This window comes from Odocoileus virginianus, chromosome 3 (assembly GCF_023699985.2).
Source record: "Odocoileus virginianus isolate 20LAN1187 ecotype Illinois chromosome 3, Ovbor_1.2, whole genome shotgun sequence".
Classification (NCBI taxonomy): Eukaryota; Metazoa; Chordata; class Mammalia; order Artiodactyla; family Cervidae; genus Odocoileus; species Odocoileus virginianus.
In genome coordinates this window covers 41315572-41327473 of record NC_069676.1, presented here as the reverse complement: position 1 = coordinate 41327473, position 11902 = coordinate 41315572, and the positions used below count along the sequence as shown (strand labels likewise).

At 42.0% G+C, this 11902-nt stretch overlaps 2 protein-coding genes across 6 annotated transcripts; one reads left to right on the top strand and one right to left on the bottom strand.

Moving 5' to 3' along the window:
- Window positions 1–484: 484 nt before the first annotated feature.
- On the bottom strand, window positions 485–1768 carry UQCRQ (ubiquinol-cytochrome c reductase complex III subunit VII). Its single transcript, XM_020897582.2, has 3 exons — window positions 1674–1768; window positions 1350–1517; window positions 485–684 (listed from the first exon to the last, which is right to left on the bottom strand). The coding sequence occupies exons 2-3, from the start codon at window positions 1501–1503 to the stop codon at window positions 590–592; spliced, it is 249 nt and encodes an 82-aa protein (XP_020753241.1). The 5' UTR covers window positions 1504–1517; window positions 1674–1768; the 3' UTR covers window positions 485–589.
- A 2-nt stretch (window positions 1769–1770) lies between these two features.
- On the top strand, window positions 1771–11205 carry GDF9 (growth differentiation factor 9). 5 transcript variants are annotated; one of them, XM_070465353.1, is made up of 4 exons: window positions 1771–1854; window positions 1964–2785; window positions 3959–4154; window positions 5280–6654. In XM_070465353.1, the coding sequence occupies exons 3-4, from the start codon at window positions 4022–4024 to the stop codon at window positions 6242–6244; spliced, it is 1098 nt and encodes a 365-aa protein (XP_070321454.1). In that variant the 5' UTR covers window positions 1771–1854; window positions 1964–2785; window positions 3959–4021; the 3' UTR covers window positions 6245–6654. The 5 variants fall into 5 exon arrangements, with proteins under 5 accessions (XP_070321454.1, XP_070321455.1, XP_020753238.2 ...); XM_070465354.1 differs by lacking the exon at window positions 1771–1854 and having other exon boundaries at window positions 1861–2129; window positions 2631–2785; XM_020897579.2 differs by lacking the exon at window positions 1771–1854 and having other exon boundaries at window positions 1861–2129.
- Window positions 11206–11902: the final 697 nt, after the last annotated feature.

The window sequence follows — 11902 nt, the reverse complement described above, 5'->3', positions numbered from 1 at the left end:
ATATGAGTAAAAAAAAAAAAAAAAAGAATAGAAACTTTAGTGCCAGATTCTACCATTCACCAGTTTTAAAATTTGGGGCAAATTACTTAACCTCTCTGCCTGTGTCCTCATCTGCAAAATAAGTGTAATGGTGATACTTCAAAGGTACTTGTGAAGGAAAAAACACCAAAGGTAGCTGTGAGGTTTAAAAGACATTATTTGTGTAAAAGGCTAACAATACCTGACACACAGTAATTACTAGATTTTACTGTCAATATGGAAGCAGTGGGCAGGGAGCTAACATTCCCTACAGTTGATGCCACCCACAACTGTTCAGTTGCAGCTAGTCTTGTAGATTACAGAACAAGGGGTGAGCCACACTCCTTCCCAAACTCAGACTAGCCAAAATGGTTCAGGAATCATGCTGGGGAGGGGAATTTATGAACTTGAAAACTGGCAGTCACATCCAAGGACTCTGCTTACACAACACACAAAATCACAACAGTGAAGTCCATAATAAGTTTATTGTGTCTTCAAGACACTACAATATACACTCCTCTCCCAGAGAAGGGTCTTTCAGAGACAAGGAACCATTATCCAGATGAGTTGCTTATTTGTCATTTTCATAGGCAGCTGGATTCTTCCTCTTCGATTTCTCAAACTCCTGCATTCCCCATGTGTAGACAAGATAAAACACTACGAACGCTATAAAAATAATAAATGAGAGTAAGCAGTGAGCATATACGACACATGGATCCCAGTCCTCTTTTCTGATTCACCTCATATTCTGCTTTCCAGTCTCTAGTTCTTAAGAAATGACTCTTAAACCAGGTGATCAAAAAGTTCACGCTTCAAATCCACTTTTCAGCTGTGTAAAAGAATGGGGTTTATCCAGGAAAATTGTGAATTGTGACCAAATCTTCCCTATCGCTCCCCTGTTGCACATTTTAAAATGCTTTAAAAACTGAGGTCAAAAAAAACACAAAACTGAGGTCAAACTGACATAGCATAAACTTCATTGTTCAACCATTTGAAATGTACACTTCTGTGGATTTTAGCAAAGTCAAAATGTGCAACTATCATCACTATCTGCTGCACCTTTAACACAAAACAGTTCACTGCTAAGAAAGAAGTGGGTAAAGGTGAACTCAGAGGGAGACACTGGAATCACACGTGACCTTGAGCCAGTCATTTCTCTGTGACCCAACTCCCTCATCTGTAAGATGGGGAAGATATGACCAGTTCAACGGCATTCAAGACTATTGTAAGAGAAAGCGTGTGTATGGCGAGCTGCAGAGTGCTCACTGAGGAGACCCGCAGTACACTCTGTGGATGGGAGTCTAGCCCCTCCGCCCGGCCAGGGCACTCACGCGGCGCGACGCGAAGGATGCACGCCCGAGTTCGGCGCAGCACGTTGGGGATGCCCTTGCTGAAGTAGTGCGGGAAGGCGCGCTGCTCGAAGGGCGACAAGCTGTAGGTGATCACATGCCGCACCCGTGTCAGATGCCCAAATTCGCGGCCCATGGTCGCGGCGGCCTCTGCAAGACGGAGCGTGGACAGGCGTTGGGCTCAAGCCCGGGACTTGCTGCCGTCAACCCGAGTCCTTCCGCGGCGCTCCTCATCCTCCCAACCTAGAACGCAACCCCACCCTCCAGGGGTCCCCGAGACCGCGCGATGCGGCCCCACTCACACACCGGGGTCACCTCGTCCGCTTCAGCACAGGACCCTCCGGCTTCCGTCCGCCACTTCCGGTAGGATCGGACGCCGCGCTAGGAGGCGGTGAGGTCACTTCCGGGAGAACTAGTTCCCCGACTGTCTCCAGGTGACGGCGCCATCGCCCCCCCGTGGCGAAGAGACGTGCCCCCGCCGCGTGACGTAAAGTGGGCGGTGCCTGCTCTGGGGTGGGGCCAAGCGCCTCTGGGCGGGCTCTGGGGTCCCGGGGAGCCCCCCACCGGATCACCTCAATCTTCTCTTCGGTTCCCAGCTTTCCTCGGAGCCTCAGGAAGCGGCTGGAACCGGACTAACAGTAGAAGAGCGAGGGGCCTGTCAACCTCGAGAGCTGCTCTAGGGTCGGGTGTCCTGGCGCGGTGGAAAGCGTCTTTGAGGCCGCCGCCTGGCAGTCAACGCGAGGTTTTGTAGAGTCATGTCCAGTAAGCTGGAACCGGAATCGGCTATGGTCAGGCCCCAGGATCCGAATCAGGGACACGGATCTGAGACTTCTCTTGTCAGCCACCGGATTAGAATCCACTGGCAGGGTGTAGACTTCCCCAAGAGATAATAAAAATGTTTCCATTTTATTGGCTAAAATGTTTCCATTTAGCCACAAGAGTCCACAGGTAATAGTCCAGCAAGTGATAAGCAGCTGTTAGCGATTGTAGGAGGGAAGAGGCAACCTCCATCGCAGCCTGCTTCGCCCTGACAGAGTTCTTGTTTGGGGCCGAATGTCACGTTGCCCATTGTTCACTCCACTGCCCAGGAGGGAGGCAGGAACGTCGCGTGTGAGGCGATTCCATTTTCAGAAAGTGCTTTCTACTTAAGGATACTGCTGTCCTGTACAGTTGACTGACTTTTCCACTTGATGCAATGTGTCTAAATGGTTTTTTGTTTTGTTTTGTTTTGTTTCATGGAATTGCTGGCCATGTGTAATCTAGGACTAAGTTCTCATTCAGCAGTTTGGATGTGTTTTATAACCCTCCTTGCCAGATCCGGGCCAGGGAGGTTTGGCAGACAATGAACTTAAAATTTACCAATATACCTCGGTTTTATCAGCCTGGGTACTGCACAGACTGGTTCTGTATCTTACACGGTGAGTATATTCAGCTCTTCTTAGTGCACCCATGTCTCATTTCTCTGAAACATAATCTCTAACCTGATCTTAGCTCAGAGGCAAGAACATAAGTACTTATACAGGTAAGAACAAAAATACCTAGCAAATTCTCCCACCATTTGAGTGATTAATAAAAAGCAAACCTTTCATTTATTTTCTAGCACCTGAAAATGTCTTTAAACCTTTCCATTAAAGTATGCATAGATGAATGTGCAGACCAAAATAAAGGCATCAAGATATTATATTTTAAAATGAGTCAAGATTAAATGTGATCTCCTTTTTAAAGCATATTGCAGTATTCCAAGTTCATATCCTTATAAAGCTACCTGAGAGAACTAGGCAAAATAGCAGTTCTCTTCTTTCTGGAATCTTAATTCCAGTTGTGAATTTCTCTCACCGTCCAAATCAACATGCAGTAAATAAATATTCTAAGCACCTGGAAGTGGGAGAGGTGGTGCAGACGCAGGGGGAAGAGTAAACCCAATACCATAAGTTGCATACCAACAGATCTGGATATCATCATGAATAATTAGCTTTTCCACATGCCTTGGAAGTTTCAGCAAGCACCTAGGGAACATTTTAAGAATCCTAATCTCTCTCAAGAAATGGGCAGCTTTTTTTTAAAAAAGATCATTCCTCACTTTCTCTTAGCCTTTCAGCTACATAGCTAGTCCATTAACTTAAGAGATTTTAAATAAATGCCAGGGGAAAGGAAAAGGAAAACTATATAACCAAGTAAATCTGTATCTAATTAGGACAAACTGGATGACTAGGGTGTTGTCAGCTGATAAAAATTATCCTCAGCTAAGGATCCTTAAGGTCTGATTACAGAAGTGAAACTAGCCCACCCACACACCTGAAGTTTATATAAGAGACCAACCGAGGCGCTTCCTGGTTTTTAGGAAGAAGACTGGTATGGGGAAATGTGTTCCTTGCTAATTCTTCCAAGCCATGGCACTTCCCAACAAATTCTTCCTTTGGTTTTGCTGCTTTGCCTGGCTCTGTTTTCCTATCAGCCTTAATTCTCAGCCTTCTAGGGGAGAAGCTCAGACTGTAGCTAGAACTGCGTTGGAATCTGAGGCTGAGACTTGGTCCTTGCTGAAGCATCTAGATGGGAGACACAGACCTGGTCTTCTTTCCCCTCTCTTAAAGGTTCTGTATGATGGGCACAGGGGACCCCCCAGGCTGCAGCCAGATGACAGAGCTTTGCGCTACATGAAGAGGCTCTATAAGACATACGCTACCAAGGAGGGGACCCCTAAATCCAACAGAAGCCACTTCTACAACACTGTTCGGCTCTTCACCCCCTATGCTCAGCACAAGCAGGCTCCTGGGGACCAGGCGACAGGTGTGTGGGAGCAGATTGGTTATTGGGTGGAGGGAAGAAGAAAGACCTTTTGCGTTTCAGTTACGAAAGGAGTTGGCCCTTGCTCCTTGACTTGCATTTTACTTTGCATGGTACTCAATATCCAAATCCAAACAAACCTGGTACTTGATCTTACTGTTTATTCCTAATGCCCTCATGGGTTGATGTAGGCTAAATCTCTTGCTAGAGGGGATTTAATGGCCCTAAAGCCTGGGGAGAGTGCTGCTGGAGGTTAACATCTTGTCCAGGGTCACAAAATCAGGACTGGAAAAAAAACATTTTGACTTCATTGTATATTCTTTCTAGTCTACCAATGTGGGCCTGGACATGAACCTACAGTACCTCTTTCAGCTGTTGGTGTGCTTTAGTAAACAGGATGTTTTCCCCACGTTTGGTGCTTTCTGTGAGAGGAAAGCTTAAATCCTTATGTGAAACTCTAGATCCATACAAGGACAATGTGTTAGTCAACAATCTTGTGTGTGTGAGAGAGATGGGAGCAGTGCTATTTAAAAAAAGAAAAAAAAAATTATATTCATTAACTCGAGACTTACAGAAAACCCTCCTAACCCAGCAGGTCATTTGTGGCTATCTTAAACCCTTTCTCCTTCCTTGATGTCCTGTTTTGTTACAGTGGGTTTAGAGCTTCCATCTGTTGTCAGTCTCAAGTGTTCCAAATTAACTTAGACAAGTACTTTTTCTTTATTGATTCTGCTGGTAAGAACTTAGAATGTTATCTTAACAAGCCTGGCAAGTGTCTTTTGATAGTTTTCCTCTTAAAGACTTTCCAAGAGAAGGATACTGCTTTCCTTTTTAGCTTCCTCTTTGTTTGGAGCAAGTTATTAAGATTCTAAAACTTCAAACTATAATGATTCCCTCTTTTAATTCACCACTAAAGCTATTCTGAATTTCTGGTGATCCAGCAGTAAGTGCTGGGACTTAGATATGGTGCAGATAACTTGCTTTTTCTTTATAACCTCTATCCCATCCTGACTTTTAAGGCTTGAGAAAGTGGGGGGAAAAGGGACAGAAGCACATACTGAGGTACTGATTCATTGATTTGACTTCCTGTTACATATGGCATTACTGTTGGATTGTTTTTCTTCTCAGGAACCCTTCCATCAGTGGACCTGCTGTTTAACCTGGATCATGTTACTGTTGTGGAACATTTATTCAAGTCAGTCTTGCTATATACTTTCAACAACTCCATTTCTTTTCCCTTTCCTGTTAAATGTGTATGCAACCTGGTGATAAAAGAGCCAAAGTTTTCTAGCAAGACTCTCCCTAGAGCTCCATACTCATTTACCTTTAACTCACAGTTTGAATTTAGAAAGAAATACAAATGGATTGAGATTGATGTGACAGCTCCTCTTGAACCTCTGGTGGCCTCCCACAAGAGGAATATTCACATGTCTGTAAATTTTACATGTGTGAAAGACCAGCTGCAGCATCCTTCAGCAAAGGACAGCCTGTTTAACATGACTCTTCTCGTAGCGCCCTCACTGCTTTTATATCTGAACGACACAAGTGCTCAGGCTTTTCACAGGTGGCATTCCCTCCACCCTAAAAAGAGGCCTTCACAGGGTCCTGACCAGAAGAGAGGGCTGTCTGCCTATCCCATGGGAGAAGAAGCTGCTGAGGGTGTAAGATCGTCCCGTCACCGGAGAGACCAGGAGAGTGTCAGCTCTGAATTGAAGAAGCCTCTGGTTCCAGCTTCATCCAATCTGAGTGAATATTTCAAACAGTTTCTTTTTCCCCAGAATGAATGTGAGCTCCATGACTTTAGACTTAGCTTTAGTCAGCTGAAGTGGGACAACTGGATTGTGGCCCCACACAAATACAACCCTAGATACTGTAAAGGGGACTGTCCCAGGGCGGTCGGACATCGGTATGGCTCTCCGGTTCACACCATGGTGCAGAACATCATCCATGAGAAACTTGACTCCTCAGTGCCGAGACCATCCTGTGTACCTGCCAAGTACAGTCCTTTGAGTGTTTTGGCCATCGAGCCTGATGGCTCAATCGCTTATAAAGAATATGAAGATATGATAGCCACTAAGTGTACATGTCGTTAACACAGACTCCCGTCAAGTAAAACCGTGAGTGTCCTGGCCAGTGTAAAAGCCGCACACCTGTCTGTGCCTTTGGGAGGAAGTTTCTTGTGTCAAATCTCTGTCTGTACTACAGTGTGTGTTGTGTGAGGAGGAGCCTGTGTAGATTAGCATATTCTGTGGCATCTGTCAATGTAAAGGGACAACAGCTGCCTTCCTCACGGCCAAATGTTTAAATGAAATGTATTTCTTTTGGAGAACTTTAAATTTTTTCCCAAGTGATTCTTTTTTCTTTTTGTAGGAGTTTTCTTTTTGATGTAAGAAAATAAAAAAACTTAATTAGCAAGAATTTTGGGTGAAATTTGCAGTTCTAGACAACTCAGAGTGCTATAGTCTTACTTAATGGAGGAATAAATTCCTGTGAGTGGCATAAATTTTCTGTGTGTGGTTTTAATTAAAGATTTGCTTTTAAATGGTCATTTGAGAGGGAGAGGAAGTGTGTCTAAAAGCTAGTCTTAGACTCAATTTAACTTACTATCCCTTTTTCAGAGTTAGACTAACTCTCTACCTAAATTAGACTAGAAAGTATACAATATATTGGGCTTCCCTGGTGGCTCAGTGGTAAAGAATCTGCCTGCCAATGCAGTAGATGTAGGTTCAACCACTGGAGAAGGAGATGGCAACCCATCCAGTGTTCTTGCCTGGCAAACCCCACAGACCGAGAAACCTGGCAGGCTGTATAGTCCATGGGGTCACAAAAGAGTCAGGCATGACCTAGCAACTAAACAACATACACTATAGCCAATTTCTGTTGTGTTAATGATTGGTACTAACTCTGTGCCTTAGATGGCTTTATTTAAAGGAAACAGCCTTGCAAATTTTCCCAAGAAATTGCAGAGTTTAAGATTTTTAAAACGTATTTTCTTCTCTGTATATTTAAAACTCTGAACCTTCGGAAGGCAGTCAAGAAGTGTTTTTTTTTTTTAGTTTGGTTTTGCTGCTTTCCCTCAGCTCCCATCACTCCACCCCTGCAGGTTTTTTCCAGGTGAATTTAGCACTGTTAGCACCAAATTTAGCTGGCAGTGACTAGGTTATATTACAGAGCAGCCCTTGTTTGGATATGAGGGCTTTTATGTGGGTTTTCAGTAAATCTACCTTGAGAGAGACCTGGAGGCAGGGAGTCCAGGGCTGAGCAGTGATTTCTGTTCCTGAGTTTGTAAAACCCTCATCTACAAATCAAAAGTACCTCCAAGGGACATCCCTGGTGGCCCAGTGGTTAAGAATCCGCCTTTCAATTCAGGGGACGTGGGTTCGATCCCTGGTCTGGGAGCTAAGATCCCACATGCTGCAGAGCAGCTAGTGTGTCACGTCCACAACTAGTCAAGACAGAATGCTGCAACTGACCCAACACAGCCATAAATAAATATTAAAAAAAAGTACCTCCAAGATGCAAGTACTTCTCATTCTTGTAAATTATCTTTGCTTGGTGCCTAGTGTCTGAAGAAGTCAGCTGGGATTTTGATAGAGACTGTGTTCAATCTGTAGATTAGTTTGGGGTGTATTGCCATCTTAACATCAAGACATCCAATCCATAGGTGTGGTGGATCCATTTATTTAGATCTTCAGCTGGTAAAGAATCTGCCTGCAGTGCAGTTCAGTCCCTGAGTTGGGAAGATCCCCTGGAGAAGGGAAAGGCTACCCATTCCAGTATTCTGGGCTGGAGAATTTCATGGACTGTGTTGTCCATGGGGTCACAAAGAGTCGGATACAACTGAGCGACTTTCACTTAAACCACTACAATATTGTAAAATAATTAGCCTCCAATTAAAATAAGTTTTAAAAAATAAAAAAATGTTTTGTAGTTTTCAAATACGTTTTGAACTTTATATTATTAAATTTATTTCTAAGTATTTTTTATGCTATTGGGAACGAAATATTTATTTTTGAGTTGTTTCCTAGTGTTATCTTGCATATACTTTATAAACCTGCACTGTCATAAATGTTCTTATCACCTCATGATTTTTTCCCTTCAAAACCCTTTTTTTCTTTTCTTTTTCTTTTTCAGAAAAATGGGACTGAAAACAAAAGCTTCAGGTGGCCCAGTTTCCAATAACTTTGCCATCTTGTTGTATAACTTGGAGTCATTATTCTTGGGTACATGAGGCTGCAAGAGTAAGAGAGAAATGATGTTTTGTTATTCTTAAGATTAAAAAATATTTGGAATAGTCAGGCTACAAGTGATGGTGACAGGGTACAACTGAGCTTATTAAATCTCCCTTAATATGCTAAAGGGAGCCAGAAGAGTTGCCTGAGCCCACAAAGTGTGCAGTGGAAGCTGGGGATTGATATTCCAGGCTTGACAAGAGTAGTAGTGGAAGCTTTTTGCCCCTAAGGTGGAATGGTTTGGAGTTGAATTATGTGCTCCAAAAGAGGTCACCTGTTAAATGACTTTTGTGTTCAACTTTTTGTGCAGACTTTTTGAAGGCATAGTGCACTGAACCCTGAAGTTCTAGAACATAGAAATCATAGGATTTCCATTTTAGTTGGAAACTTTCTTTCTGTGTAAAGAAACAAACATAGTTTAATGGGCAGATTGGCCCTTTGATATCATTTAGGCAGCAGCTCAATTCTTTGGGAAATTGAAAACTTTGTCTTACAAATCTCTGAAAACCATAACCTCTTTAAGATTATTTATCAAAATATAGTTTACCCTTAAACAACACAAGGGTTAGAGGTGCTGACCCCTTGCATAGTCAAAAATCCAAATGTAGGGACTTCCCTGGGGTCCTAGTGGTTAAGACTTCCACTGCAGGTTCATCCTTGATCGGGCAACTAAAGATTTCACATATGGCGAGACCAAAAAATAAAAAATTCACATGTAACTTATGATTCCCCACAAAATTTAACTACTAACAAACTGTTGACCAGAAGCCTTACCGGTATCATGAACAATCAATTAACACATATTTTGTTAGCTCTATGTGCTATAGGGCTTCCCTGGTGGCTCAGCGGTAAAGAACCCACCTGCCAATGCAGCAGACCCAGGTTTAATCCCGGAATCAGGAAGACCCGCTGGAGGAGGAAATGGCAACCCACTCCAGTATTCTTGCCTGGGAAATCCCCTGGACAGGTTTGGTGGGCTACAGTCCATGGGGTTGCAAAAGAGTTGGACACAACTTAGCTACTAAAAAACAAACAAGAAAATGTACTATATCCTGCATTCTTACAATAAAGTAACTTAGAGGAAAGAAGGAAAAAAAAAATCTCCCTTAAATATGGCTATCTTCAAATGGATCACATGAAATCTGTCCACTTTAAGGATCCCTTATAGTTCCCCAATCACCCTAAACTGGCATTTATTTCCTTAAACAGGGGAATTTGTTTTGCTTTATTGTTTGTTTGGGTTTTTTTTTTTTTTTTTAATCATGGTTTAGTTTTGTGGCTGAGTATGGAATTTGGTCTGCAATCGGAAGGTTTTGAAAATGGTGGGGGAGTTTGATGGAAGTTAAGTATTAAAGTCAATGCCAAAATTAGGAGTAGATAAATAGTTCAACTATATAGATAAGTTCTAAAATTGTCTGACTTAGAACACTTTTGCATAGTGTTTTGATGCTATAACTGAGTAACTGTAGCTTGAAGATATGTGAGCTTGGCTTCCTCCCATCCCCTTACGCTTTATTTGTAATTTAGTCTCTTTCATAGGACATCGTTAATATTCAGGGCTTATGTTTGCTAAATTTAAACTTCAAAGATTCTCCTCTACACAATTGAGGAGGATATACTAGTCTCCCAGCTGCCTCCTCCATATGAAACCTGTTTTTCTTCAGTTACTCTTATAAAAGCTGCCAATTTAGAAAATAAATGAGAAAGGACAACAGTGATTTAGATCTGGAAATTCAAGGATGAGGCTACATCTGCCTTAAATAGATGCATTCAGCTTTGGTATTTAGTCCAGATGAGATACGAGGTCACTTAATGTGATGAGTGCCTTAGTGTGCCAAGAAACAATGGGCCATGTCAGGAGCTCGGATCACCTTCAGCTCCGAGTTTCCTGCTCTTTATCGGTTTAAATCAACTCCTCTGTTACGTTGAATACTTTGTTTTACTATACTAGCCAGCTTCAAGCATAGCAGCTGCTCAGGTTGGTTCAGAACTCAATTTAGCCAATCTGTGGGAAAAATTAGTTACCTTTTCATGAGGTAAAGGAAGTCCTCGTGGTTATTTAAGTGACAAAAGAAAAATGCTCAGGCAAAAGAACCTGTTTTTTTATATCAAAATTTTAAATAGTCAATTTTAATTTGTAACTTTGGAGGGATTGTGACATAAAATGATAATTAAAGTGAAATTAAAACATTTAAAATATTCTTTAGAATATTTAGAGGATGTAAATCCCCCCAAATATTTCTTAGGTATAAAGATTTCCTGAATGATTAATAGAGTAGAAAAGTATGCTGTTTTATACATTAACTGTTCTCTAAGAAGGAAAAATAAACACAACCAGGAGACTCAGACACTTCATCCTTAACCAGAAATGACAAGCCAAGTATGTTCTCTTTATGTGGTTAATTACTTCCAGATGGGAGTTGGGCTTCCCAAACCCTATATATATTACACAATTTTTGGAAACGGTCTTGATTTGTTAGTAAGACTAGGACTATTTCAATATTCATTTAAATAACAGGATATTGTAGATGGCCTGACAGTATTTCTCTCTTTTACCCTACTATGTAATACAACTTGTTTGGAAGAAATGAGTAATTAGATAAATGTGGATAAGCATCAACTGTACATTTTGGACATCTCATTAAGAATAAGTACCTTGTGAACAGTTTAGAGTCATTTGTAGAACTGTGTTTTGTGCTGGTGTCTTTCCACATTGAAGTGCTATGACTGGCAGTGTTAAGAGTTCACAGCCTGTGCCTGGATGTCATTTCAGTATTCTCAGAAATAATTAACTCATTGAATAAATATTTATTGAACACTGACTATGGGCTGGGTGCTGTGTGTGCTTAAGAACAGTTTGGTGTCCTCAGCTTCACCTACCAGAAAAGGAGACATCTTTTATTCCCCTAAATTCCATCAGTGAGCATTCATCACTGCAGAATGTTCTGTGAAGGAATACATTTGGGTCAAGGGAAATGTTGACCCTAAAATCAATATAGTTTTTATCTCGGGATGGAATTAATGGTTCAGTATGTTTTCATGTTAGACCATTTCGCCTCTACCTTTGAAACAGTATACCCACATTTTCTTTATCTATTCATCTGTGGATGGACACTTAGTTTCCTTCCATATCTTGGCAACTATAAATAATGCTGCTATGAACATTGCAGCACATTTATTGTTTCAAATTAGTATTTTTGTTTCTGGTAGATATATACCCAGGAGCAGAATAGCTGGGTCATATGGTAGTTTGGAGCTTCCCCAGTTGTTCAGCGGGTGAAGAATCTACCTACAATGCAGGAGCCACAGGAGATGTCCATTTGATCCCTGGGCTGGGAAGATCTCCTGGAGGAGCACATAGTAACCCACTCCAGTATTCTAGCCTGCAGAATACCATGGACAGAGGAGCCTGGCAGGCTACTGTCCATAGGGTCACAAACAGTCGGACGTGACTGAACTGACTAGCATGGTAGTTTTATGTTTAGTGTTTTTGTAAAATTTCATACTCTTTTCCACAGT